Genomic DNA, 28,000 nt, shown 5'->3' on the forward strand with positions numbered 1-28,000 from the left:
TATATTTAATCATATTTGTTGGTGTTTGTGTATTTTATTACAAGATATCAGAGCTACGTTCTAATTCGAAATGTACTCGAATTTATGCTGTTTATACCCTATATCATACCTAAAAAAGAGAAGTTAAGCATTATACTTGTATGTAATCACATATTAGAGTATCGAAACATATTATCTGTTAAATTTGATTATCGCCATGTAATACGAAAATAAAATTAATTTCATAACTTTCGGCAATATTGCTTTTTTCTTATGTATGTACAATGATTTTATCTTACAATACAATTATGGCGTATTTGCTCTTATAATTTCCTTTTTATGCTAATTTAATAAAAGAAACATTATTTAATATAGACACAATGATCATATAACTTCTTAAGAGACTGTAAAAAAAATACCATTTTGTTATAATGTACCAAATTATATCTTCTTAAGCATTAGAAAAAAGCAAACCATTGCTAATTTTACAATATCACATAAATTAATGTTTTAAATTAGTCTTTTCGCAAATCCACTATATCAATGAAGCATATGTGCATTTTATAATTTGACCCCAAATTGTACATACATAGAGATGTATAAAAAAACATGAAAAAAATATTAATTATATAGAAATGTACGATAGATAAAACTTAGAAAATATGTGGAAAATTCTAATAACCAGTGTTGAATACTGGTATGTATGACTTTGAAGGCGTGCATATGCGTGTTATTCTGTGTATATGCGTGTATACGTTTCCCACCCGCACATAGGAATTACATACATGTATACATACAATCATTTATATATATATAAATATATATATAATATTGTATGTAGGTAGTTTTATTGTACTGTTAGTTGATATTTGAAAAACATTGTATAGTAGATTCTGATAGTAGAATTATATTAAATGGGCCAAAGTTGTAAGAAATTTATTTTATTATCAAACCTGTCTAATATTTGTAAATATAACAAAATTATATGTTGTTTACTTATACTGCAAATGTTAATATAAAAATTGAAAACATATCCATATGTCAAAATTACAGATCACATTTTTTTACAGCAGGATTCATGTTTCTTGATTCTGAATGGATGGAACTTTCTATGGCATTTATTACATGCAATAAGCTGAGCTTGATATTTTTCCCAATCCACTTGGGCATAGTTGAATTCTAAAACAATAAAAGTAAAGCATTTAATTCCATATATATATATAATTCCAATATATATATATTGTTATATCTATTATTGATAGAAGTGAATGGAATTGTCAATATTTTAAAGACTAGGTCACAACAAGATTACTTACCTGCAGGAATGACAGGTTCTTCTTCTTCTGTGGAAATAATGGACGTGGCCAATGACTTATCAATAGTATTACAAAGTACTGTTTCTATGCTATTATCACGAATTGGTGTTCTAGCTAGTTCACGTTTAGGTTTCATAGGATCAAAATCATCATTATTGTCCTAAAGAAATAAAAAAACCATGTTCAATAGTATGTCTATTGAATTAATTGTATATATTAATTAAGTGCAATACTTGGTCTGTGTCAAGTGATTTATCTTTTATCATTTCTTCTGTATTATTTTCTATTGGTGGAGAACCTGCTTCCTCTGTAAACATAACTTTTAATTGAATAATTGTGCAGAATTATGATTTCATGTTTTGAATGAATTTTTTACCTTTTGAATCAACAATACTGCTGGTTGCTATTTCTTCAACGTTTTTAGATTTTTGCTGAGGACGTCTCAGAGATACCATACCATGTTTTATGTTTTGAACATAATTAATTTTACATTTACTTATTTGTTTAAATTCCTCATTTGTCTGAATATCACTAGAGATACATTTTCTTGATGCATATTTCTCTATTTTTATATCATCTGATTTTCGTATGTCTTCATTAGATGTAGATCTATGCCTTTGATTAGTCTCAGAGTTATTTACTTCAAGATTATTTTTCTTGATATTATTTTTCTTTTTTTGAGTAGTTTTATTTTTTGATTTTCTATTTTTGTCTTTCGGTTGCTGTTCTTCATCTGATGCCTGAAATGTTAATCTTTTTGGATTGCCAAAGTATAAAGATGTAGATCTAAATTGCTCCACATTAGGTTCTGTCTCCTGCATTGTTACATCTGGACTAAACAGACTTTTATGTACATTAACATTTAATATATGTTTATTTCCTTTTTGTGGTTTTTCTATGTTTTTATGTGTTAATTCATTATGTTCTAAATTTTCTTTGTTTTGATCTATGTTTTCATGTTTCTAGAAAATCATATATTTAATTTAATACATAATATACAGAATATATAATAACAAAAATTCTATACATTAATCAAAAAAGAAGAATGAAAAGAAATAATCATTTACCTGATTAACACAAACGTTATTATTACATTTACACCATTCTGTACATTGAATATTTTTTTTTACACAACCACAAATTTTGGAAGAACATTTTGTTTTACAACTACAACCATGCTGTATTATCTTTGTATCCTTTTTCCATGCACTTTGATTCTGTACTGTTTGATTAAATTCATCTACATTATTAAGATTTACTGGACTTGGGGTTCTAGATTTTTGAACTGTTTCAGGAGTTTCAAAAATATATTTTCTTAAATGCTGAACTTCAATTGTAAGAAGTTTTACTTGTTCTTGCAAATTTGCTATTTCTAACACAGTATTAGTTTTATTGGTTTGAGTCCCAGCAGTTTTCGTTTCTCTGAAAAAGAAACAAAATTTTCTCATTCAAATTTTATACGAAACAAAAAAAGATAAAATAAAACCTTAAAGAGGCTTAAATATTTATAACGTTTCAAACTTATTCTTTATGTATAAATAAAAGAAATAAACTATAAGTAAATAATATGTCAATAACAAAAATAAGTATAATAATTATTACTAAATTCTTATCTAATTTTAAGATTGTAGCAGATGAAAGTCCAATACTATAAACAAATACTACTAAAAGAATTATTATATTTTTTATATCAGAATCATATCTAAGTACTTCAATCTAAATCAAAATAGCAAACATTTTAAACGTATGAATGTCAAATTTGTATCAAATTTATCTTTCAAACATTTAACTAAGAGAAATTAAAATAAAGAAATTCCTTACTTTTTGGCTTTTGGTGTTTGTGACATTTTATGAAGTGAAAATATTAAACACGGCTAAAATTATTTGATGAAGAGAATTAATATTCAAACACAGTCGTGTATTCAATGTAACCTGACGTTCGTGTTGACGGTTGACAGTTTACTCGCATTTAAATTCTTCTGACCATAGACGTAGAGGAATAGTGAAAGTACTGTTTTGCCTTTAGTTATTGTTTTTCATCGTTTCATTTTTCTTGAACAAACAATGATTTATTATATTTTAATTTCTTATTTAACCTTATCTATCTTAGATACCTAGTCTTACAAAATTTTATTCGAATAATACTTAGTGTAATATACATATTATATATATTATTAATTAAAATTTCAGCAAAAAAATGTATCAGTGTCATATAATATCTTTTGAAACACAACCTGGCACTAAAACCGGCTTTGTACTTATTTATTTGTACTTATATATACAGTATATGGAATGTAAACAATAATGACGACTGTGTTACAAGTTGTGAATGTAATTGAAATAATAAAAATAAACAGTGTATTCAAAAGAGAGAATACACATTTTATATAAATACCAGCTAAAAATTCAAATTTATTAAAAAAGAAATTTTCAGCTTGTCATACTAATATCGTGATCCATCATTATTTTTATGTATTACATCATCTTAGTTATGATATAATCAATTGTATAAATAATTATATATAATTAACACATTGAAAAGGTTACAATAATTTTAATTCCCGTGTATAGCTTACATATCATCCTATCCTGGAAAGAAATTTTAAACATAAAATAATAAGTAAGTTATTGTTAAAGGATATATAATAGAAAAAGGAACATAAAATACATTTGTTAATATTTTATAAATACCTGATAACCATCGTCCTTTTTTTTCTAATATGTTTATCAATTCTTGTCTAGATGTTTAATCGCTATATTTCCCCACAATTATTATTTACTCAACTGTTCTTAATGTAATTTTGTAGCAACAATAACAAAAAAAAAAAGAAGAATAAAGAAAGAAATGGAAATATATGACGAGACGCTGATCAGAGTGAGGACTCGATTCCTTCTTTTAGTCGCGATGTCTGAGGCTGCACGATTAGATAAGACCTCGGTTCATAGTGCGTCCGAGATGCAGAGCGCATAAGAGACCAAGAGACCGGAGGGCCGGCCTCAGTTAAAGCTGTGTGTGCATACCGGCAAATTCGTTGACAAATTAAGTAAAAAATTTGAGCTAAAGGATCAGTGTTCGCTTCGCGAGTAATATACACGTGCCTCGTATAAGTTCACTTTCGACTGGACTCTTGGCCAACAATCACACTTACTCGTCTCTCAAGTCATACATCGAAAACAATTAATTTTTTACTGATGTTTCTCTACTTAGAGAATAAAATTTAAATCGTTCTCAAGATCGAACTATGAATTCTTTTTTCGAAAGAAAATTTATATTCGAGATGGAGTGGGACTGACTCTGATTCCTTTATATTCGATTATAATTACAAGGAAGTAAGAGAAAGAAATTAACAATGCCAGCCTGTACTAGTGAAAACGTTTCGAGGTTTTGGTCCTCGAGTCCACCGATTTCCAGGAGCAATAGCGTATCTCCTCCGATACCTAGTTCACCATTGTCTACGTCGCCGCCTTTGATATCACCGATATCTACTTTGAAACGATCTGTATCGAATGTTTCTAATCATTCCAATGCATCGAACATCTCCCAGTCATCGAACAATTCGGGCACACCTACTGTCATATTTTCACCGAAACGACAGCAGCAACATCAACAACACCAACAGAGGTTGCAGTTAAGCTATCAAGCTCAGCCAACACAAGGACAGGATCATAATCGAAATGACTCGTTGCTACTGAAAATTTTCTCGGTGTACATAGACATGTTATACGTAGTACTTCAAAGTATCATCTGCGTAATAACTTATGCGATCTGGGCGCCAGCACTCGGGGCATCTATTTGGGTTTACATGCTATGGCTAATTTTCCAATTTCCCTTGACCACTTTCAAATGGTTCCTAACCGTGCTCTATATCCCGGTTTCGGAGAGGACTCGTACTAAACGCTGCGTTCTTATTAGTGGTGGAAGCACGGTGCAAACAGTTCATTTAGCACGAAACTTCTATAAAGCCGGCGCTAGAGTGGTGATCTGCGAATTGGAGGGTTTATTCAGCTTGGCCAAGTTCTCAACTGCGTGCTCCAAGTTCTATACGATTCCAAAACCAGGACCTGGAAACGCGATCGAGTACATCAAAGCGTTAAAAGACATTGTCCAAAAAGAGAAGGCTGTCTATTATATTCCGGTGAGTGCTAGTAACACGGCCTACTATGACGCCTTGGCGAAACCTTACCTGGAGACAATGGGTTGTGAGTGTTTCGTGCCTGGTGCCAGTGAAGTGACAACTCTGGACGATCCCTTGGAACTTTTGCAAAGATGTCAAACATTAGGTCTACCGACCCCCTGTCATGTCGTTTTACGCTCTATACAAGATGTTTCGAGAATGTACGAACAGAATGCGTTCTCCACTGGAAGATACTTGATGCTAGCTGCAGGACCAGTTGGAATGAGAGATCGAAACAAGATGATACTGCCTCCGACTATAAGGGAATTCAGAAACCAGCAGTACGAGATTAGCGAAAGTAAACCTTGTATAGTAATACGTGACCCTGGCGACAGACACTATATTACTTGCACTACGGTGAAGGAGTCGAAGATCGTGGCCAACGTGACTTGCTTGGTGGACGAAGAGCGAGGCTTGATACCTGAAGAACATCCGGAAATAATGGAGTGGCTCGACAGATTTTTCGTTCGGTTGTTTAGTACCAGGATCAATGGGCACTTGAGCTTCAGATTAGCCGTAACGGAAGAAGGAGAACTAGTGCCAATCGGCTGTCGAGTAGGCGTTAGCTTACCCTACATCTGTCACACGGGAATTCATCCTCGATTGGTATGGAAACCCTGCAGACACTTCTCCAGACAAAATTCAGGAGTCTTGACTACGTCGGACAGGCATTTGCTACCGAATGGAGCATCTTATGCACTGAAAAGATTAGCGGGAGAGACCGTTCCTCACCTGTTGGGCACCGTACTCGACAAACGAGAAGCTCTTTTCGCTTATTGGGACCCACTACCATATTGTGCCTACTATCATCTTCAATTACCATTCAGACGCCTCGCAGGCATAATTCGAGCACAGCCAGTACAACATCCACCATTAGCGGTAGTGCAGTAATTTTAGCTGAAATTTAGCGAACTCTATCTTAATGAACACTAATAAAGTCCATTTTTTAAAGCAGTCGCGTAAACGGAGTCAGAGCAAAAGAAAACAGAATGGAATGGTTGAGAAACGAGCCTGCATGATTTCAATCGATTTCACGAAGGCAGCCAGTATTCGGAGATACGGATCGAACGAACGAATTCTTGTGCTTGAAAATAGAAAAATCGAACTGAACGATACAAGGGAAGGGAGGATTCGTGCGGGAAATCTATAGATTTCAAAGGTCAAGTTCATCTTTATCGATAATAAATACTGCTGAAATCACAAACAAAGTGGATGTGAATTGAAAAAGAAGAAAATGAACAGGCAGAAGAAAATATACACGTTCGAATCACGTGCCGTTGCTGTTAGACAAACCACTTTTGCGCGCTGCAATTTAACGTATGTTCCTATCTTCATAGACTGCTATAGTGCTGAGAAAATTAAGTGAAAATTTCGTGTTTCGCAAATGTACAATTATATTGCGTGTACAGTGGACACACATATCTTTTCTCGTATTCAATTCGAATTTCTTTTTTTATTTCTCTGCATCGATGATTCGACGGTGAACTTTACCTAGTAAATAAGCATGCGTGCATACCTACATACAAACACTATTAATATATTTTATATTTTATATTTCATTCATTACACATTGTTACATCAAACTCGATAAATTATAAATAATGTTAATTGACCTATTATTCATACTAAGCGGATAAGAGGATGTTGCGACGATTCTCGTTCAAGAGCGGGTTGGTTTACAAACTTTTTTCTATTTCTCGACGAATACCGAGATGCTGCAGAATTTCTGTATATTTATAGTATTTGATATTTTGTAAGGAGTCGAATTAACTAAAATTCGTGTAAATACTCGTGAGCACATTATGAAAATAACGAACGTATCAATAAAAGTTGTTCAGAACGGAATATTTTTTAATATAACGCATTAAAATTATTCTTCATTTATCGACAATTAAACAACATAAACTCTGCATCAAAAATAATCGAAATATGTAACCTTCCTTTCATAATTTCATACTCAAACTTTTAAGTCATTGGCTTGTTTTTCAAACAAGAAACTAATTCTATGAAGTAAGAGACAATCTCGGTTACGTATTGTTGACATAATATAAAATTATATCAAAGTTCGGTAGATACCAAAACTATCGCCTTAGAGTGATCGATGTACGCATTGTCTGTATACACTCATCGATCAATGCATGAATGTACATATCTGATTCAGCAATAACAACAAACAAGTTCTTGACCAGTGTACGAGCAAGATTAATCGAATTGCTCGATTGCATTGCTGAAGCAGTAAATAATTCGTTATATATACAAGTGACCCGGAGGGCACTTAACGGACTTTGAAAGGCAAGGGTCACCGGTTCGAGAGATGCTGTCGGTATTATCATCCATCTGGTTTTCTTCTTTTCTCTCTCGTCATTTCTTCTTCCTTCCCAGCAAATTTTTATCTTTAGCTGTCGTCAACTGTCTGAATGAACATGTAATTTTGTCACTAATTTCTCTCTCTCTCTCTCTTTCTCTCTCTCTTTCTTTCTGACTCTTTCTCCCTTTTCTTTATCTAAAACTTACACGATAAGAAGTTAATTAGCATTTTTTACAAACTTTTGAGATGCTTATAATTAAATTTTGATTTGGGAAATTTATTCAGTAGAATTAGTTTTACTCGAACTTTTATATTTGTTAAACAATAAAATAAAGGTAAGGATATGTGTCATGAGGGATTTATATTCGAGCATGCTATTGTATGTTTAGGTCAAAATAGATTTCCGTGATCGCATGACATTTCCCTTGCACAAGAATGTGACGGGAGATTAATAATGATCGTAAATATCACTGATAGATCATACATGTAAAATAGGGGTTGTTTTCACGATGAAACGGGATGAAAGGTGAAGATCGGAAAACGGAGCGACTAAATGTGTAACGCAATCTTATCATGCGATAATATCGAAATGCAGTTCCTTGACGACGGCCGGTGAAATAAATCAATACGCGGACCACCTTATTTTTTTGTTTACATTTCATTTGGAGACAGCATACAACAGAAATTGCTCATATGTCAAAATTGATGTGGACTTTAATTGCATCTTACACATGCGATGAACTCAACAGTTGATCGGCATTCAGAGGAAAGATTTAATAGAAAGCTTGCGAAGAACATAAAAAACCATATAAAATACGTATATTTTTTCCAGAAAAACGAAACAGAGCACTTCTCATTCCCAAAATAATTTTCAGATATTAAATATCCTGAATAGACAGATCGAACTGTCACCAAGCCGAGTTCAGAAGCGTCTCATTTAATCTGATTTCATGAAGGAAATGTGATGATTCGTAATGGCTTATTTTTTAAGCAAGTTGTCCAATTTTTGTTTTGCCGTCGACCCCTGTTATCCGAGGACAGGCTTACGATTATCATGATTCTCTCTCTTTCGTTTCAACAGTAAAATCACCGATTTATCAAGTATGTACACGATTGCCTGTATAATATCTTGTACGAATTCGTCATACGATTTTGATTTCTCAGAATTAACGACTTTGATTATTTTTTGTTTACGATTGTTCGACATATTTAGTATTGTATACGTTAACTCTCGATTTCGAAAAAGTAGGAAAGTAATAAAAGGTATTGGACTGCGAAAACAGACTTCAGAGTCGTTTAATAATTGTTCAGTCTAACAACTATTCTCACGTTTTTTCCATCAAAATCTGTTTCGAAGTGTTTGTTTGTGGCCGCGTTACAGGTGAAAGGTATGGTAAAAGGAAGCTTGAAAGCTCTTAGCTTGATTTGACTAGGAATAAGGAAAGTCATTTTCTTAGGTAATGCGTACCACATGGTTCCAGGTACCGCACTGTGAGAACAGATTCACCTGACTCGTATACCAATGGTCCGTTTACTGCTACAACTTACACCTTACCGCTAATTTCCTAGTGGCAAGAATGTTTAACGCATCGATACGCTTCTTATGCGAGAACGATCCTTTATTTCAGCGATATCTTTTGATACACACATTTTGTTAAAATTTGCATTGTCTGTTTTTTAATTGTTTGCAGAAAGAATTTCAATAATAAAATAACTCACAATTTCTATGAATTTTCTTTAGCAATACAATACACGATCAACCAAATCAATAATAATCAGTCTAAATGTATTGGTCCTCATCGAAGGTTAAAAATTATTTAAGAGAGCCTACATATTCAACATGTTTTAAATAAGTGTCAAAGTTTCCGCGTTATTCTTAAAGCAACGTGAAGCTCACTGTAACGTCTGGCTATTACAAGATTATACTACTTAAAGCGCACGGACTCGCGGTGGTTCGATTTTCATGCTAATGTAAACATGGGTATACCTTCCAACAGATGCACTTTAGTCTTTTTTTTTTTTCAATTTTTTCTTGCAACGCCTGTTAGAAAAAGACTAAATTACTTTGAGAAAGCAAATAAAAAGTTGGTATAATTACTGATATCATCGAAGGTGCGCACTGAATCGTAATTGAATCACGTTGGTAGAAACCGGACGATGGAGTTAGTCGAAATAACAGAAGCGAGTAAAACGATGTAAGATACCACCGTTGTAATCTAATCTCTGCGAAGAAGCGTCCGGCAGAGTGCAACGAGAGTAAATACATATCGTAACCAGAAGGGGGAACTTTCGGTGTATCGATGGTCGGCTATTAATACAGTCCGGTTGTTAGTTCTATACGCAGCATTGGTCTGTTCGATAATAAATTGTATTTTCCATCTGTTGTTGATGTTTAAATCAAACAATTGACAACACAATTGCCGTGTTTCATTAGTCAAGCGGTGTTTTTTTAATTGATCATTATCTATCCAGTTGTAATTGACCAAATCTCGTAACGAGAGGATGAGATCTGTCGTGTTTTTTCTCTTGTTCAATCTACTGGTCGTTGTCGCCTATAGAAACGAGCAGTGTCAACGAAGGACAGACGAGCAACTTATCTGGGACTACGACGTCAGAAGATCGTACAGAATCGGTGCATATCAAGTACGTACTACATATAATTCAAGGTGATGTCGATGACCAGACATCTATGACACACGAGCATCATTGACGCTTGTCAAAGTTCAAATTGAGAGAAACTGATCCTTTACTGAAATTGTATCAAATGGTATTATTTTTAATTTACGTTTCGTGATTATTACCAGTGACATTTCGCGTGCCCTTTCGCGCTATTTCATTGCTTCATTATTTTATCATTATCTTCTCCCCGATAAGTTTCATGTTTAAACAGATTTAAGAAATTAAAATGGACGTAAACAAAAAGATATAAACAGTCTTAAAGATATAAAAGGAGACTTTTAATAGTGATTTGCATTATTCGCCTACAGGAAGTGGAAGCAGAATATGGACCAGCCGATGTGACGATCACATGTATAGGAGTAGATTCCCTATCTGACGAGAACAACGGAGCTATGTGGGTGACATCCGGTGGGATAGGATATAATTTCATTAAAATTAAGTTCAGGTCGAAACACTCCCGAGGATTTCATTACCGAGTCTACGTTTATGGAAAACCACACCGAACAAATAACATTAATTTATTATAATTTTTTGTAACAATAATCCTCTATGATTGTATTGTTGATGGTATTTGTGACTGTAAAAATTTAATAAAATTTTGTTCCCGTTAAATTTATTATTATTTTTTAAAGTCTTCTGTCGCACTATTATTACCGTAAAATATAGATAATTTGTTCTGAGAAAACAATAACTGTCTCGAATAGTTGCTTCCGGTTCGATGACAGTGGTTAATCGTAAATCTCCGAGTCGCCGCGGTTTATTTCGTAAAGCTTAAATGTCGTGACTGAAATGATTGGCTCAAATAAAAGTTTTCCACAAAGGTATACGAAGATCGAGAAACCATTATGTTAAGGGTACCAGCCACAGATTTCCTCCGACGACAAGTTGAACGATTAATGAATCGGCAGAAATATTTTTCCCTGCGTGCACGAAATAATGCGGAACTCCCTGCTTTACCGAGTAATTGCAAGGAAGACATTTGTTTGTGGATTCTATTACATTATACTCTACAGGTGAAACAAGATATCTGACTTAAGCCGAGAATTTTTTAATCTAACACAATTCTACTTTCGATGACTACAATATACCTACATAAACCTACATAAACCTACATAAACGGAAATAATATACGTGTATGAGTCTACTTCTGCTGACTTCTTCATTTTCATAGATATGCTAATCACGCTATCCACAAATTATGAACAAAATCTATAGAAAGTGATCAAGAGATTTGTATTATCATAAATATGTACAACACAATAAACCGCGATACGATGAGACATTTCTCAATAGCTTGAAAGTTCGACTCTCGTAAATTACGTGATATAGGTACATGGCAAATGTTATCACGAGAGCCGTTAACTGGCGTGGTTAATCGGTGAAACTAGGTTTACGGTGCTAGCGAAATAACGGTATTCGATGCGAATAACTATCCCTGGTCTCTGGTGGATCGAGCTAGAATCAAAGAGCTCGCGTGGGCACGGTTAAGCACGCGATCGAGATCGGGTGGTGGAGCATCACGACGCCGACGCCGACGTCGCGCTGTTACCGATGTCGGCGTCGAGGTCGACGTCGAGGTCGACTTCGGGGGCGCTTCAGTAATAGCCAGCCGTTTGCCCGCGTCGAACGCGTAATCGAACTTCCTCGAGCGTTAAAAGGCCCTGAAGAAACTATATCGCCGCCAACCATCCTCCGATATCAACCTTCACACTCTCATTTTAGTTATCGCTGATACCAGACGTCTTTTTGCTACGACAAACCGCTCGAGATGTCACGGGTGAGTTGTGGCGAAGAAAATAATCGCGATTGTAATTTCATTTCGCTATATATGTATATGCCACTTGTCCACGCAGATCTTTACACGTTGTTTTGTTCGCCAAAGTTTGGTGATTTATTGGCGAATTATCTGATTAGTGTACAATTATTTGTCGAGTGATAACAGACCTGCAATTTCCACTATGATTAATCGAGTATCGATATTCATTCGATTCGCTTGCTTATAATTGATATTTAAAATCAAATGAGATAGTTGTTTACGAAGTTTTTTACTTTTTTGTAATTGATTATCTAATTTCCTTACGAAATGTACCATATTTAGTTTCTAATTGTCGATAAAACGTATGTACGATCAAATTTATTACTTTGAAAAAATGAAACTAAACGTTTGTAATTCATATTATCACAGACGGAAAGTTAGATCTTTCGTTTCGGCTCGTTAGTATTAAAGTCTTGTCACGTTGCACAAACTGAAATTAATTCTGAAGAGCAGAGTTGATGGCGTTTGCCACGCGATTAATCAACAAATTCTTCGATCGTACGTGATATCCAGGTGCAATAAACTCGACGCGGAGAAATGAGATAATTAGCGCTACTGGTTCACTAGTTTCGTAATAGTTAGGATTGATTGACTTCTTCCATTAACTAAAACCCGGTGTACCGGGCAATGGAAAATCGAGTAAATGAACTCGACACCGCCACTCTCGGGTTTCCATCGTTTTACGGATAATGATCTCCGACCTATAATTGTCTATCATTAAGTACCTAAGATTACTAATCTAGTCAGTACGTAGCAATTACTACACCGAATGTACTAAAATTTACAAATATTCTAATCTTCTTAATTTGTACGTTTCATTGCGAAAAAATGGAATGTTTTTTGTCTAATGACTTTCGGTTTTCATTAAAACATGAATATACTTATACATGTTTGTCGAGGTTCTTAAGTCTTATTGATTTTAGCATGATGCGGTTAAAAATCTTATTTCCGGTTTGCATACGGATATAAATAAATAATAATTAATGATGGTAGCGATAGGGTGACCAGTGGCCAGTTTCATAGATGTGTGACGCATTGGTTATGGGGTGACACGCGTTCAGATGTAGTAGGTAATTTGGCTGAACTTCATGGTTGGGGTTGATTCTGTCACGTGTCATAGAACCCCACTCAAGCCGGTTTACCACGTGCTTGCTGGCTTATCGGGATCTGTCGCGCGTTTCTTAAAGCCGCACTCCTGCTCCCTTTACAGATAGATTTGCAGTTACAGATAGCCTTTTCGTTTGTGTGAATTATTTTGCGTGAATATCAGTATAAATAAGTAGAAAAACAATATACACAAAATTGCATAAGGTCATGATATAGATGTACAATAAGATGTATCACGTGTTATAAATCTGTTTTCCATCAATCAAATATAGTACGCGAAAAGTACGCATTCTCCACGCATTTAACTGCATGTACGTATGTCGCCTTTAAAACTGGTCGATAAGTTGCTTAAAGTAATCATTATACACGCTTTCTTTGTCATAAAGTGTTTCTACTTTTAAAATTAAAATTATTAAAATGAACGCGAAAGCAAATTATCAAATAAAAATTGTTACATATCGCGTATAGATATTTGTATCAATAACTTATCGCCATTCTTAACTCGACAATTTTATGCGTTTTCGTGTTTCTCCACTACTACTCTATTTCAAATGCGAGCAAGAAATAAGACAAGTAAAAAAAGTAGCAAAGGAGAAAAAAAGGTCGAAAGAAGATATGTAATTAATTTGCACACGATTAATCACGTATAGTGAAATCATATTTTTTGTTTAAGTCTCACAATCGCTTCACCATATTGCGTGAATCGTATCACTTAACACGTGAACCGGACGAACGATGAACATTGACCGTGGTAATTTCCCCGGGCTCTGTAAGACGTTCGCATCGTCACGTCTCGCTGTCCTTATTAGTTAACGAGTTCTCGATACAGCAGTTATTAATTTTACACGACGTCGTGTTATAAATATAACGTGCTTGTTTCTTCAATGATCTGTAACGAAGCCGTGATAGGCCAATAAAAGAAAGCGCAATCTTCGATCTTTGGAATGATGAAACCGTCCGAACAATAAAATCTTTATTGGAAATATTCAGGCGCCTTTGATAGCCGAGTCCAAATATGAATTTGCGTATAAAATCTAATATCTAATTGTACATTGGCCGTTGCTACGATTAACAAACGATTTAATATCATTTTTATTTCTCTCTTTAAGCTGTAGCTGTAGATTACCGTTTTTTTATCTTGGAGTTTGCGTTTATAACGTAACCATGTTGGCTTTTACATGATTTTGTTAAATTCCACTCTATGGATACAGCGATTAAGTAATATATAATTGCATTACTCTTGGATAATCATCAAGACATCATCTACGCACGTGATGCGTAAGTGTGATTGGATAATCAGAACTATTAAGGTCATACAAGTTCTAGATTGCGGTTATAAGGAATCGTTTAATTAAGTTATCAATTGGTTCATTTATTTATTTTAACATATTTATAGCGTTTCCATAATAAGACTTTGTATCAAGCAAAATATTTGGCAAATTTCTATTAAGATGTCTAGATTAAAACCCGGATATTGGACTACCAAAATTAAACCAATTCACCAACCAACTCATAATCAACCAACTCACTGTTTTGATTTTGGCTAATCAAGTCAATTAAAAAAAGCGCTTCATCTACCCACGAAGTTTCGACAGCATCGGTGTAATGAGCTATAAATCGATTCGGTATTCAAAGAATGTAATCGAAGTTAATTTTCACATGGTCAAGGACGAACATAGGCGTCCCTTTGTGAAACTATGTGACCGTGAATTCTCGTGTAATGAGCCCGGATTCTCTCACGCTATGCTTATTCGATGCACTTATCGGTAACGATATGCTTTGATATCATTCGAAGAAATTTTTAGCTGCGCTAATACTCCGTAATATTTTTCACATGTAGTTAGTGATTTTTTGATAATATATATCTAATCGTATTTTAGTCGACCAAAATTTATTTCTTAAAGTATGATCAAGTGTCAAAATTATTCACGTATAATATTAGCCACGAATTCAAGATGCATATTCCCCTTCTTTCTTCTTCGAAGTTGCATCATAAACAAAAATACAATTGCCGACCAATGTTTCTTGTGAAAACCACACGACCAGTTAATAATTCATTGTTTAACAAAGAAGAAAAGACAACGGGGTAGAAATTTCTGGAAAAGAATGAATCGAATGGTTCGAGGCGTGCACCAGCAATCAGGCGATAAAGTTGAAAAAAGCCTTCCTATCTCTTCAATTACCTTCCTGACCGAAATGCCTTTCCGACAATTCACTTTTTCTTTCGCTGTTTGATATTCGCCATTATCTCATTATAGATGCCGGGTACAAATAAAAGCAAAGTCGAAGATAATTCAAAATCGTAGAAACTTCTCGACTTCGTTTAGCATATGCAACATCGAAAGAAAAAGTCAATAAAGAGGAAAGGGAGAAAGACGAAGAAGGAAAGCGGTAAAACTATCCCATCATAGAAAAGCAGCGGAAGGCTATGCACATAATATCTGAGCGCGGTTATCACCGACGGGATAATGTGAGAAAAAGGAGAAATACGATGGAAGAGGTGAAATCTCGATGACCCACGGAACCGCCGTCTGTAAAAACTTGTTCAGATATGCAAACGTGCGGTTTAATCCGGTTTACTCGTTTCCTTCGTCTCTTTGACACGGTTCAAACTCCATGATCACACACAGATTACTGATTTGACAATTTATCGTGATCGCTTGAATTTATGCGCCACCGTGTAATTCCTCTGGAGGATTATTTTAACAACAATGATACAATTTCATTGTATAGACAGGTACAAATGTGGGAAATGGTGATAAGCATTATACCTCTGATCTCTATACCTCGTATCTACTTAGCACCGAAGCTAAACTATTCTTCATTATCATTTATTGTTATCATTTTTCTAAGCAGCCCTTCTTCGATAAAACTTTTAATAGATTCTAGATACGTAATAAGAATTAAAGTAATTAAATCGTAAGAACTTTTTAAATCCAATCGGACGCTCTCTTTCTATGAATCAAATTATTTGATTGTATCATTTATAAACGCTATTACTGTTATTTCGCTTGTTGTACTTTGTTCTACCATTAACCTACTTATGCATTTTTCTGCTTTCTTTCAATTTATTATTATATCATAATTTGTTTTATTGTAATTGTTATCTTTGCTATTAATTAGTTTGTATTATTATAAATTTACTATTCTTTTCTTATTTTTATATGATCATCATTATTATTACTATTTTGTTCTTGTACTTTCTTTATTCTGCTATTAGTTATTTTCGTGTATTTCTTCTGTTTTTTATTAATCTCATTATAACGACTGTATCAGTGGACTCTTCACGTTAATCTTAAATAAATAAATTAAATTAAACTAAATTAAATAAACTACTATGTAGACGTATTTAATTTTGATAACTGGGAACTTTGGTACCGCGGCGAACCAACAGAAAAATTGGAATTTATTTAAAATAAATCGGTTAAATAAACTTCGGTAAATCTCGTCGCCCTGTGTTTCCTGATATCGTGCCATTACCACGAGTAATTGTCCCAAGTTTCAAACTGGATACCGCTTCGAGTCAGGACACGTGATCAAACGAGAGTTGTAAATTATCGGGTTTCAAAAACTTTTAAGCTCATTGTTCACCGCGCGAACACGAGCTAATTGTTATTACTATCGACGCGGAACATCGAATGTACCCGACGTGGTTTATCTTGTCTTGATTATTAGTACAGCTGCGAGATTCTCAGGAGGGGTTGCTTAAACCATGGCTTCCCATGCTGCATGCAACTCGTACGTTGAACTTCTCCGGCTGATTTGCGCGCAGAATTGATCATACTAAACCACCACTGGTTTCTTGTCTTTTGCCTAATTATAAGATGCTATTTTTTGAAAATGAACACTAGCTCGTTTAATTGTATGTTGCGTCAAACTAAAACGCACTAAGTTGCGAAACATTTACAAAGACGTACAAAGTTTCATGAGAATAAAACGATATTACTATAAAGTATCTTGCCAATTAAGATAAAAAATACTGGTTTAACTCAAACTGATTCTTCTACCCTTAAAGATATGTTTTAGCTTTCGATCAATTTCGATCAATCGCCGAATTTCTGATTTTATATCTCGATCGGCCGAAATGCTCCTCCGATAGAAAATCGTGTATACGAAGTCGTAGAAAAGTTGGAACAGCGTATTCAGAGGGTGATATCCTCACGAGGAGCCAGTTTGGCCATATACATATCGATTGGTGCCATTCGGTGCCTGGCAGAGGGTCGTGCTTCTTCTACTTCCATTCTCGCAGATACCGGATACGACAAAGCTCTAACAAAAGAAGAAAATCAAGAAGTATAACTATGAGCGATTTCTCTACCGATTCCTAGAGCAATTAAGAGGCTCGCAATTCTTTGGAATTTTTAAACCTTTCCCAGATTATAACTTTTGTCTCTCGTGTAAATTGAACCAATTTTAATGAAATCATTAAAAAGGAGAAAGAAAATTCCATAGTAAATATATTTGTCCTCATTTCGATAACAATATTTTTTAAATAGCCTTGTTCATTGCTTCTATAAGAAAATTAAGCTGATCTAGTATAACAGTAATTACATTGACATGGGTACTATATAATCGGACATTATGAAGATCATCTTCTGATCGTTTTTCTTTTATTTTTCCTTCCTTTCTTCCTATCGTACTAACGTAAGCAATAATTTTCTGAAAGAATATTATATCAATGATAATGCATAGAAATTGCTTTGCTTTACTTTATTAATATGCATTAATGCGTTATGCAGTATGATGAATATATAAGTTTTGTAAACATTTATCGTGAAAAATTAGGAATAGGAAGTAGGAGTAGGTATAGGAGTAGAATTAGGAATTAGTAGGAGGATTAATGATGAGATTATTGCAAGTGTAAAAATATTGTTCTAGCCATTGTCTAAAGGAATTTCACAATTATCAACGAGGGGACAGATGGAGAGGCGGCGACCACCGTTTCTCAGAGGCCCTAATAAAACGAAAGAGGTATAAGTCTTGATTATGTTATTAAATTATTTCTACTATTATTTAATATGCGCTAGTACAACGAAAATAAAACATTAATTGGGGAAATCTCTGGATTTAAAAATAAATATATTACGACAAAACATATTTATGTAGCTTTTATTTCTTAAATGAATATTTAAGAAGTATTCTATAGTTGATAATTAAATACAAAGGACATTGGATTTATTTCAAAAGTTTTCTATTGACTACTTAACATTTATTTATTCTTGTTAACTATCTTATATTTAATTTAATTATACAGTAATTTTTAATTTTATTATACGTGGTGCTATAAGCATAAGTAATTCAAATAAACGGACGGACAAACATCGCATGCACCCAGTATTCTATAATTCTATACCTAGGTCTTCTTACAAATGTATGTACATACTTCACTTACTAAGCAACAGTAAACAGAAACAGAAACCTAACCTTAACTAAATGATGATGAATGCATTTTATGGTTTATTAAAAATTCATGCAACATTTTAATAATAAAAATAGGAAAACAAAACTGAATATATAATATGTATGGTAAAAATAAATAACATTTACATTAATAAATAAAAAATGGTTCTCAAATATTGTATATAGTATCTGTAATTATATAAGAATGAGACAACAAATTTATGATGTGATTATAATTTGTAAATCAAATAATATAACACGAGAATTTTTAAGAATTTATTAAGGTATTGATGTAGGAAAAGTTTTATTAAATTTTTGTTTCCTAAGTTATCAAGTATAAGATATTATGTCCATTTATAAATATAAATATTTCATAGGTAGAAAAAAGCACAGGTGGTAAAATGGATTCCGCAGGTAGCACAATAAGTGGTGCTGGAGATCGTTTAAGTGAAGAAGATCTTTCACCAGATGCATTAGTTAGACAGAATTATGAATTACGACATCGTCTTGAAGAAGAAGCAGCTCATTACAAAAGACGTCTGGATACATACAGACAAGCACAACAACATCAGGCTGCTCTTGTTTCCCGCTTACAAGCCAAAGTAGGTCTTTTTGAATTTACAGTGAATTTTGCAGCATATATTAATATTTCATATTTTTAGGTATTGCAATACAAACAAAAATGTTCTGAATTAGAAAGTCAAATGGCAGAATCTGCTGTATATGATTCTAATAAGGCTGCGAGTTCTGCATCTCCAACAACTTCTGTTTTAGATGCAGCTTATCAAACACTAAGGGAAATACGTGAGGAGCAGGTTCATGATTTAGACACTGCTTTAAAAAAACTGGCAGAAGAACGTAAAAGGTATCATCCTTTTTCTTTACAGATAGAAAAAACATATCAAAGTAAATATTAAAATACTAGTCCTTTGTTTAGATGTGAAAAACTGTTGCAATTAAATACAACTTTGAAAGATCAGTTAGAAGAATCTCATCAAACAAATGAAGCACTCACAAATGATTTACAGAAATTAAGTAATGATTGGGATATTTTAAGAGAAGAATTGGCTATCAAGGAAGAGGAATGGAGAGAAGAAGAACAAGCTTTTAATGAATATTATACTTCAGAACATAATAGATTATTAAATCTTTGGCGTGATGTTGTTTCTGTAAAACGATTATTTGCAGAGATAAAGTCTAGTACGGAAAGAGACTTATTAAAAATGAAGAATAGCGTTATTTCTACGTTTAACGATGTCTCATCGGCTTGTAATAATACAGGATTCGCTATAAGAATGCAAGCAGCTATGCAGCCAATGGTACATATATGTGAATAAGTTTTAATATTTGTTTTAATTTCATCATATTTTAGATATCTCAGCAAGTTCAACAAGCACAGGAACAGGTAACAACTGATTTGAAAACAGAATTAACAACACTCAAACAACAATATGACGTAGCTCAGAATAAAATTCATATAAAAGAGGAAAAGATCAATCAACTTATTCGTGATGTTCATAATTTGGTAATTATCGAAATTAAAACAATATAGTTGTTATATAAAATAGTTATAATAATTATATTTTATTTTTAGGAAGAAAGATGTGGAGAGGCCGAAGCAGAAGTACATCGTAATTCACGTTTACAAGATGATATAGAAATTTTACAATCTGCATTGAGGGACATAGCACATGCTGTAATCCAAGATGCAGAAACTCGCGAAATTGAATCTACTCAAGCACCTCCTCATCTTCATTTGTCACCTACTGGACCAATCCCCCAAAAATCACCAAAAAGAGGTACAAGAAGCAACACCATTCCAGCCTTTGCTGAAAGTACTATCAGTGCTGTACAAGCAGCTCTACATAAATATCAATTGACCATACACGAGCTTCAGGTGTGAAGATTTTATATTCTATGTTTCAGTAAAGTGTAAAAATACAGAATTCACAGCTTATAAAATATTCTCTTATTTATATAACAATATATTTCAATAATCTATTACATTAGGTAAAATTGCAAACCAATAAAGAACAGTTACAATCTTCTCGAAAACAATTCGAAAACGCAGAAGAGAATGTTAAAACTTTAGAGAAGAGAGCAGAGGAACTAATTATTGAATTGGATACAATTCGGTCACACTGCTCACAACTTAATCAAGAAAAAGACATGTTACAAAAAGGGCTTGATACTGTAAGGATAGAAAAAAATGCACTTGACAAAAGCAGAGTAGAAATTAACAGCATGGTATGGTATATTTTTTTTCTATAAATACATGCGTTTTATTGTTCACGTTAATGCAAAACATTTATTTTTAGATGGAAAATTTAAATAGCGATTGCGAAAAATTACAGAAAGCTAACAACAAATTACAAAAGCTTTGTGATAACTTGGAAGATGAAAAATTGTATCTTCAAAGTGAGCTCAGTAGACTATCTAAAGATGTAGAATTAAGGTATGTTAAATAAGCATTCTTTCGTCTTTATTTGCTATCAACTGAGTTATTTAAAAATTAAATTGCTAGAGAACTAAATCTACGTTCAGAAGAAGACAGATGCAGTAAAATGAGAGAGGAACTGCTAACTTTACGGGAAGAATTGAGTAAAGCATATCTCGCAAAAGATATGTTAGAACAACAAAAATTAGAAACAGATGGATTAATTTCACAAATTGAAAAAAGCAAAGGTAATTTCTTATAAACAATGCTTTTGTTTTATAATATATTTATTTAATACAGATTTATCTGTATCTATTGTCATTTAGGTGATTTGGAACTAGAATTGGAACGTGTACTATTAGAAAAATCAGACTTACAAGAAGTTTTAATGAAATTAGAAACAGTCTGCAGCAATCATGAACAAGAGAAACAACGATTACAAGAAGAATTAAAAAAGGTAATATTTTACGAAATATTGTCAATGTTTATTACTAAGAATTATATATTAAATTTAGATAACAGAAGAAAAAAACAAATTAGCAAGTCAATGCACTGATCAGCAAAGTGATTTGGGTTCCTTAAGAAAAGAATTACTTCAAGCAGAACAAACCAGGCTCGATTTGGAGTCAGAGAAAGCAACTTCGAATGAAAAAGTAAAATTTTTGGAAATCGAGAAGGAGAAGATTGAAATAGAAGTAGCACATGTTACCCGTGAGCGTGGAGATTTAAGTAATCAGTTGTCAGTTTTGGCACGAAAGAAAGAAACATTAAATGAAGAATTAATGAGAGTCAGACAAAGATTAGAACAAGCAAACGAAATGAATGGAAGAATAAATCGAAATTTAGAAGATCTCGTAAAAGATAATGAAGAGAAACAGGTGAATATTACAAATAATTATTTAAAATTCGTTTACTTCGCTAAACTACAATTATTTTTGGTTGTATAGGTACTCTTAGAAACCAATGAAAAAGAAGTACAACGACTACAGGAACAACTTGCATCAATGCGCAGTGAAAAGGAAACGTTAGAAGGCGTCTTATTTGATACACAAACTAATTTAGAAAATATGCATGTGAAGAAGACACAATTAGAAAAGGAACAGAAAGAGTTGTTAATAAAACAGGAAAGCTTAAAAGGACAAGTAGAACGATTAATGAAGGAACTCGAGAGTAGTGAGAAACGAACACATGAAATAAAGCAAACTCTAACGCAACAAAGCGGCGATCAAGAAGCTGAATTTCAACAAATTATCTCCAACGTGAAAAAACATAGTGAAGATAATATAAAAAAACTAAATGAAGAAAAAGTATAATATTTATTGACATTTAAACTGCGACAATCCGTATACAAATAAATTAATTGAATTAATTTCCAGGAACAAATAAAAATAAACTTAGAGAAACGACTTCAACAATCCCTGTTGCAACTTACTGGAGAGAAAGATAATGAGATAAATCAATTGCAGCAAAGGATAAATGAAATGCAACAGCACATAGAAAATTTGTGTCAACAACATGAGGAAGTTCTTCTTAGAGCAGAAAATGATAAACAACAAGCTCTTCTTATAGGTAGTAAATATGTATGTAAAGCATAAAAAATAAAGGCTAAAAAATGTTTTGCGTTTACAGCTCATCACGATCAGCAAGCATTAATGGAGAAATTGGAGACTGTTCTACGTGAAATGGAAGAAGAAAAGAACAATGTAGAACGAATGAAACGGGAAGCAGCAGCGCGTGCCGAACAGGAACGTAATAATACAAATCAACTGCGCGATGAATTGAGCCGTTTTAAAACAAAATTGGACGAGACTAAACTAAAAGCTGATGAAGAAAAGATAAAACTTGAATTAAAAATTGAAGAGCTCTGGAAAGAACGAGAATCAGCGCAAAGAGAATCTGAAGAGTTGCAAGTTCAATTACACATGACGGAAGATAAAGTTGATAGTTTGCAAAATCAATTGCACGAAACTATTAGAAAGCTCAAAGATGGTAGATTTTATATTTTCTTCTAAGATTGATATGTTTAATATTCCTATGATAATGAATATACATTTATAGCCGAAAATCTTAACGAAACATTGCGTAAAGAGTTAGTGGATATTAGGAGGCAATTAGCCGACTGTACGTATGAGAAAGAAAAATATAACAGTAGCAATAAAGAATTACGCGAACATGTGAAACGTATCGAAAGTGAAAAAAGAGAACAAAGTAGAACGTTAGAAGAATCGTACCAAAAAATTTCAGGTATTTATATTATAATGCTAATCATTCTTTATTATATCGTGTTCATTTATATTTTGTGTATTTGCGTTTTAAAGCATTGGAGGATATGAAATTGAATATAGATGCAGAGAGATCTCGTCTTCAAGCTCAACTTCGTGATATGGAGAAAGAAATATTACAATTACAGAAACAGCTTCATTTTACTCAAGATGAGTTACAGAAATCTCATCAGAATAATACGCAAGCACAAAATGATGAAAAAGAATTGCAAGCACGATTAACTAATGAAACAGAAGAAAGAGAACGTTTGCAGCTGCAATTACATCAAGTCAAGAAACAGGTAAGATATGAAGTACTTTAAAATAGAAGATATTTGTTCTTATCTATATTTTTTGGACAGCTAATGGATGTTGATAATAGCTTGAAAGTAACAAGACAAGAGCTCGGAAGGCTGCGTTCACGTGCAGATGAAGAAAATGAACGGTGGAGAGTTAGAGAACAAGAACTAGTAGTTCGTCTCGAGGATAGTCGATGTCGTGAAAGAAAACTCGAGGACCAAAAGCATAACTTGGAAGTTTGTCTAGCTGATGCTTCCCAACAAATTCAAGAACTCAAAGTAAAATAGCAATAAAAAGTTTGTTCGTAAAAGCGAAATGAAAGATTTAATTCGTTGCATTAACTAGGCACGTCTTGGGGGCTCTGAAGGACGAGTTCGAGCACTAGATACCCAATTATCTCAACTGGAAATGGCGAAGAAAGATGTTGAACAGAAATTAAGTAGTGTGGCTTCGACATTACGTCGGATTGCAGGTATTCAATTGGATGGAAGTGTTAACATACCCTTCAAATTAATGAGTCCATCAAGAAGGTGGAGCCCAGCAAGAGGTACATATGTATTTATATTAATACATATATTAGTAGTGTATCAACTAATAATGTCAAGTACAATTGATATATTTTCATTCTTATCCAGCTCAAGATCACATTGATTCTACTAGAGATGTGATACTTGATGTTGATCCTGAAACTGTTAGAAAAGGTGTACGATCTCTCATGCAACAAGTAGCTCAAATCGAACGTGAAAGGGTAATTAATAGAAGATTACATGTTTATTACAATAATTTGTAACTTCCAAAACATATTCACTTAAATTTTAGGATGATTATAAAACGGAATTGTGTAACTTGAAAAAACAATTGGTAGAAACTCAAGAGATTCAGAATAGATCAGATATGCAAATAAACACTTTATTAACGAATATAAGAATACTCCAGGACGAAAAGAATTCATTAGAAGTAAAATTTTCTCAAAAACAGAGTGGCTATGAAATGCAGGTACATTTTAGATATATTATTTTAATAGCTTCGTTCTTTCACTTACAAATATGTTTTAGTTAAATTCCTTGCAACTAAAAACAGAAGAATGCGAGCAATTGCGCGAAAAGGTAGTCAATCTTGAAATGATGATTAGTAATAATTCTGAAGAAAAAACACAGTCCGAGGTAAGAATATTCAATACTGTTTTGTATAAAATAAATATTTCTAGTTTAATGTTGTATAATGAATGAATGAATCTGCAGGAAAAAGTAGACAAACTGAAACAAACTTTGAGCAAAGTAGAAAATGAAAAACGTAATCTACAAGAGGAACTTAACAGAAGCGAGTCCCGTGCTACAAAATTAGAATTGCAAAGAATGTCATTAGAAGGTGATCTTCAAAGATTGCAAATGATGTTTCAGGAAAAAGATGCAAACATTCATGTATGTTAATTATACAATTCTTAATCTTACATTAAGACACAAGAAGTACTATTCCATATTGATTTTTTAGAAATTACAAGAACGAAATGATACGCAAAACCGAACAATAACGAGTTTAGAAGAACGTTGTACTTCGTTGAAATCTACCGTAGAACAATTAAACCTTACATTAGAAAAAACATCCAATGCAGAAAGTGAATTAAAAAATGAAATTAATTCATTGCATCACAATATTATGGAATTAACAACTACCCTACAGGCTTCTAATGAGAAGAATAAACAGGTATCAGTATAATAAAATCGTCTACAAGAAATTATTATTATATATAAATATTATTATTTATTATATTTTAGTTACAAAAACAACTTTCAAATGCTGAGAATGAACGCAGAATTTTATCTGAACGCATAGAATTTTTGCAACAATCTTTGAACGATTTGAAGCATACAAATCAAACATTAACGGATCAAATTACTCGTCTACAAAATGAATTAGCGAATAATGAAGTACAACGTTGTGCCTTAGAATCTCAACTGAGAATAATTGCTTATCCGCAGGAAGAAAGTACAAACAAAGACGAAGAATTGCTACGACAGCTACAAATAGCGCAAAGAGAGAGAAGTGAAATGAGAGGAAAAATGGAAGCTCTTAATGATAAAGTAAGTATTTGTAATAGAAACTAGAATGAAAAGATATTAACTTTATATGTTTTAGATGAAATTATTGGAAACTGATAAACGTAATTTGGAGCGGCAATTATCACTATTTAAATCGACTAGCCGTAGCAAAAGCTATGAACGTTCTGAAAAAGCACACGTGGAATTACTTGGCACGAGTTTTGATATAGATCATTACGAGCAAGAAAATAGGGAATTAAGATTGAAAGTCCGTAGATTAGAAACACAACTTGCAGAGAAGGAAGCGGAGCTTATAAGAATGAAATCAAGTTACAGTCACACGCACTCAATATTTGATTTTAGTCGAGATAGAACCGGAGAAGTTGAAAGACTTCGAGCAGCTCAATTACAGGCTGAGAAATTGTTAGAAGCAAGAGAACAAAGTCACCGTCAACAAGTTTTACGTTTAGAAAATCAGGTATCCGTTTTTGTTTATATTTATATATTTGTAATGTTTATGAATAGTTACATACATTTATGAATAAATGTATAAATAACAGATACAACTACTGCGGGAACAACTTAATCAGGAAATAAAACGTCGACAATTATACGTCTTACGAAGTTCAAGAGCTGGCCGAGAAATGCAACAATTAAGGCAGGCCTTAGGCGATTCTTTGAGAACCGTAGCGCAAGATCCATCATTAGACGCAATGTTATTAGAACATGAAGCTCGGAAATTGGATTCTACTCTGACAAGTACTACCAGTTTACCGCCATCATTAGCTTTACCTCCACCACCATCTTACGATAGATCTTCCACACCAGTACAGCTGAAATAAGGTGTAATATTGTTTCAGACTGAATCAGATGTTGAAACTGCCAATGTATGTTCAATGATATTTACAAGACAAGTACTATGTTTAATAATTCTTCCGTATATGGGAACATAATTTAACATGTCTTATGCTAGTCATAAATACTTAAACTTCATTATCATAGGTTATTTGAGAACTAGTAATTAATATAACATTTTGATACTTTAGTATTTCGCAAATTTTTACATACATTTTTTATACGAATTTGGAACTGATTATGTACAAACTTATTAGATATTTTAAATTCTAACATATATTTATCGCAGTACAATATTCTAGGTGCCTTCAAATTATTCTGATATCATAGACTAACATTATTGGACGTGTTCTTTCCCTTTTCTTTAATCATTCCTATACTGTGCTATATTTATTATGCATTATAAAATTTTATAATGAAGATTCGCGGCAAGTAACCTATTCCCAATCCGTCCATTGATAACAGCAACTTTAGCTTTTCATTGTAATATTTACATATAAGTTAGTTCTTAATTTATTATAATATTATATTGTTATTTTAATATATATTCGGATTAGTAAGTGTATGCTTATGATCCGTATAATGGAAAGCACTTTCAAAGTAAGTTATAATGGCAAGAATAATGCTATCTTTAGTCTCGTCTCGAGACCAAAGAGAATCACCAAACTAAAGCATTGTAGAGACATGCTTCTGATCGTTTGATAGATGAGTTATTGAAATTTAACACAGCATAGAATGTAGAGAATGGTATATTGTTATAAGAAGAGTACCAAAAATAACATGCGTAGTTGGCAAACAATGGATTGTGTCTATTCTTTATTTATAAGAATATAGACAACTAATCCAGCCGAAATACAACCAGCTGATTCAATTGAACTGTTCTTGCAGATCAGAGAAAGTTGAAGTATTTGTAAATCATTATTTATCGCATCTTTACAAAAATGTAGAAACAAATAGAATATTTTATTATTCTAGCATTTACATTTAAATAACAAAGGATTATATTAAATTGTACAGAATAATATCATTCTGTTATTAATTTATAATGCTTAATGATCTTTTTGAAACACATTTTTACAAGTATAAGTTACCATTCAAATCTAATATAATTTTAAACAGGACATTGAAATAAAAACATTTGTATTTCTGGACTGACAAATCGAAAAAAAAGAGCTTATATAATGCTAGTCATGAAAGATAATATTATTCTTCTTATATATATATGTAACTATATATGATGTGTTAATTAATGTTTACTTTTGTAGAGATACATATACGTACATACATATATATGGATATATAATAAATTATTGAAAAATTAATAATTG

General features: G+C 32.9%; 4 protein-coding genes across 8 annotated transcripts; 3 read left to right on the forward strand and 1 right to left on the reverse strand.

The window, feature by feature from the left end:
* Positions 1-904: 904 nt before the first annotated feature.
* Positions 905-4,120, reverse strand: LOC132905230 (uncharacterized). Of its 2 annotated transcripts, none has more exons than XM_060956319.1 (7): positions 3,987-4,120; positions 3,117-3,347; positions 2,363-2,717; positions 1,672-2,257; positions 1,529-1,602; positions 1,296-1,455; positions 905-1,158 (listed from the first exon to the last, which is right to left on the reverse strand). In XM_060956319.1, the coding sequence occupies exons 2-7, from the start codon at positions 3,140-3,142 to the stop codon at positions 1,034-1,036; spliced, it is 1,326 nt and encodes a 441-aa protein (XP_060812302.1). In that variant the 5' UTR covers positions 3,143-3,347; positions 3,987-4,120; the 3' UTR covers positions 905-1,033. The 2 variants fall into 2 exon arrangements, with proteins under 2 accessions (XP_060812302.1, XP_060812309.1); XM_060956326.1 differs by lacking the exon at positions 3,987-4,120 and adding an exon at positions 3,420-3,606.
* A 162-nt stretch (positions 4,121-4,282) lies between these two features.
* Positions 4,283-7,315, forward strand: LOC132905185 (uncharacterized). 2 transcript variants are annotated; one of them, XM_060956220.1, is made up of 2 exons: positions 4,283-6,328; positions 6,426-7,315. In XM_060956220.1, the coding sequence occupies exons 1-2, from the start codon at positions 4,646-4,648 to the stop codon at positions 6,618-6,620; spliced, it is 1,878 nt and encodes a 625-aa protein (XP_060812203.1). In that variant the 5' UTR covers positions 4,283-4,645; the 3' UTR covers positions 6,621-7,315. The 2 variants fall into 2 exon arrangements, with proteins under 2 accessions (XP_060812203.1, XP_060812211.1); XM_060956228.1 differs by having other exon boundaries at positions 4,284-6,559.
* A 2,732-nt stretch (positions 7,316-10,047) lies between these two features.
* LOC132905310 (uncharacterized) lies at positions 10,048-11,069 on the forward strand. Its single transcript, XM_060956480.1, has 2 exons — positions 10,048-10,421; positions 10,766-11,069. Exons 1-2 carry the CDS (start codon positions 10,281-10,283, stop codon positions 10,982-10,984), a joined length of 360 nt encoding a protein of 119 aa, XP_060812463.1. The 5' UTR covers positions 10,048-10,280; the 3' UTR covers positions 10,985-11,069.
* A 981-nt stretch (positions 11,070-12,050) lies between these two features.
* LOC132905319 (rootletin) lies at positions 12,051-27,997 on the forward strand. Of its 3 annotated transcripts, none has more exons than XM_060956490.1 (27): positions 12,051-12,234; positions 18,259-18,351; positions 19,158-19,382; positions 19,443-19,645; positions 19,718-20,099; positions 20,153-20,305; positions 20,375-20,677; positions 20,791-21,027; positions 21,099-21,235; positions 21,305-21,465; positions 21,544-21,674; positions 21,733-22,095; positions 22,165-22,524; positions 22,594-22,786; positions 22,847-23,206; positions 23,276-23,461; positions 23,536-23,780; positions 23,841-24,056; positions 24,124-24,325; positions 24,414-24,526; positions 24,598-24,774; positions 24,834-24,941; positions 25,020-25,199; positions 25,270-25,482; positions 25,554-25,859; positions 25,915-26,295; positions 26,378-27,997. In XM_060956490.1, exons 1-27 carry the CDS (start codon positions 12,226-12,228, stop codon positions 26,657-26,659), a joined length of 5,919 nt encoding a protein of 1,972 aa, XP_060812473.1. In that variant the 5' UTR covers positions 12,051-12,225; the 3' UTR covers positions 26,660-27,997. The 3 variants fall into 3 exon arrangements, with proteins under 3 accessions (XP_060812473.1, XP_060812482.1, XP_060812492.1); XM_060956499.1 differs by having other exon boundaries at positions 23,563-23,780; XM_060956509.1 differs by lacking the exons at positions 12,051-12,234; positions 18,259-18,351 and adding an exon at positions 18,752-19,064.
* Positions 27,998-28,000: the final 3 nt, after the last annotated feature.

The sequence above is a fragment of the Bombus pascuorum genome, chromosome 1 (assembly GCF_905332965.1).
Source record: "Bombus pascuorum chromosome 1, iyBomPasc1.1, whole genome shotgun sequence".
Classification (NCBI taxonomy): domain Eukaryota; kingdom Metazoa; phylum Arthropoda; class Insecta; order Hymenoptera; family Apidae; genus Bombus; species Bombus pascuorum.

Bases quoted from the DNA above. Each gene is read 5' to 3' on its own strand.
- LOC132905230 (XM_060956319.1), bottom strand. From the start codon at position 3,142: ATGTCACAAACACCAAAAGCCAAAAA. The intron at 2,718-3,116 runs GTAAGGAATTTC...TTTCTTTTTCAG, and splicing joins CAAACACCAAAAGCCAAAAA to AGAAACGAAAACTGCTGGGA. The intron at 1,159-1,295 runs GTAAGTAATCTT...TTATTGTTTTAG, and splicing joins AGAACCTGTCATTCCTGCAG to AATTCAACTATGCCCAAGTG.
- LOC132905310 (XM_060956480.1), top strand. From the start codon at position 10,281: ATGAGATCTGTCGTGTTTTTTCTCTTGTTCAATCTACTGGTCGTTGTC. The intron at 10,422-10,765 runs GTACGTACTACA...ATTCGCCTACAG, and splicing joins ACAGAATCGGTGCATATCAA to GAAGTGGAAGCAGAATATGG.
- LOC132905185 (XM_060956220.1), top strand. From the start codon at position 4,646: ATGCCAGCCTGTACTAGTGAAAACGTTTCGAGGTTTTGGTCCTCGAGT. The intron at 6,329-6,425 runs GTACAACATCCA...TTTTTAAAGCAG, and splicing joins GCATAATTCGAGCACAGCCA to TCGCGTAAACGGAGTCAGAG.
- LOC132905319 (XM_060956490.1), top strand. The intron at 20,306-20,374 runs GTAATTATCGAA...TTTTATTTTTAG, and splicing joins TTCGTGATGTTCATAATTTG to GAAGAAAGATGTGGAGAGGC. The intron at 24,326-24,413 runs GTACATATGTAT...ATTCTTATCCAG, and splicing joins AAGGTGGAGCCCAGCAAGAG to CTCAAGATCACATTGATTCT.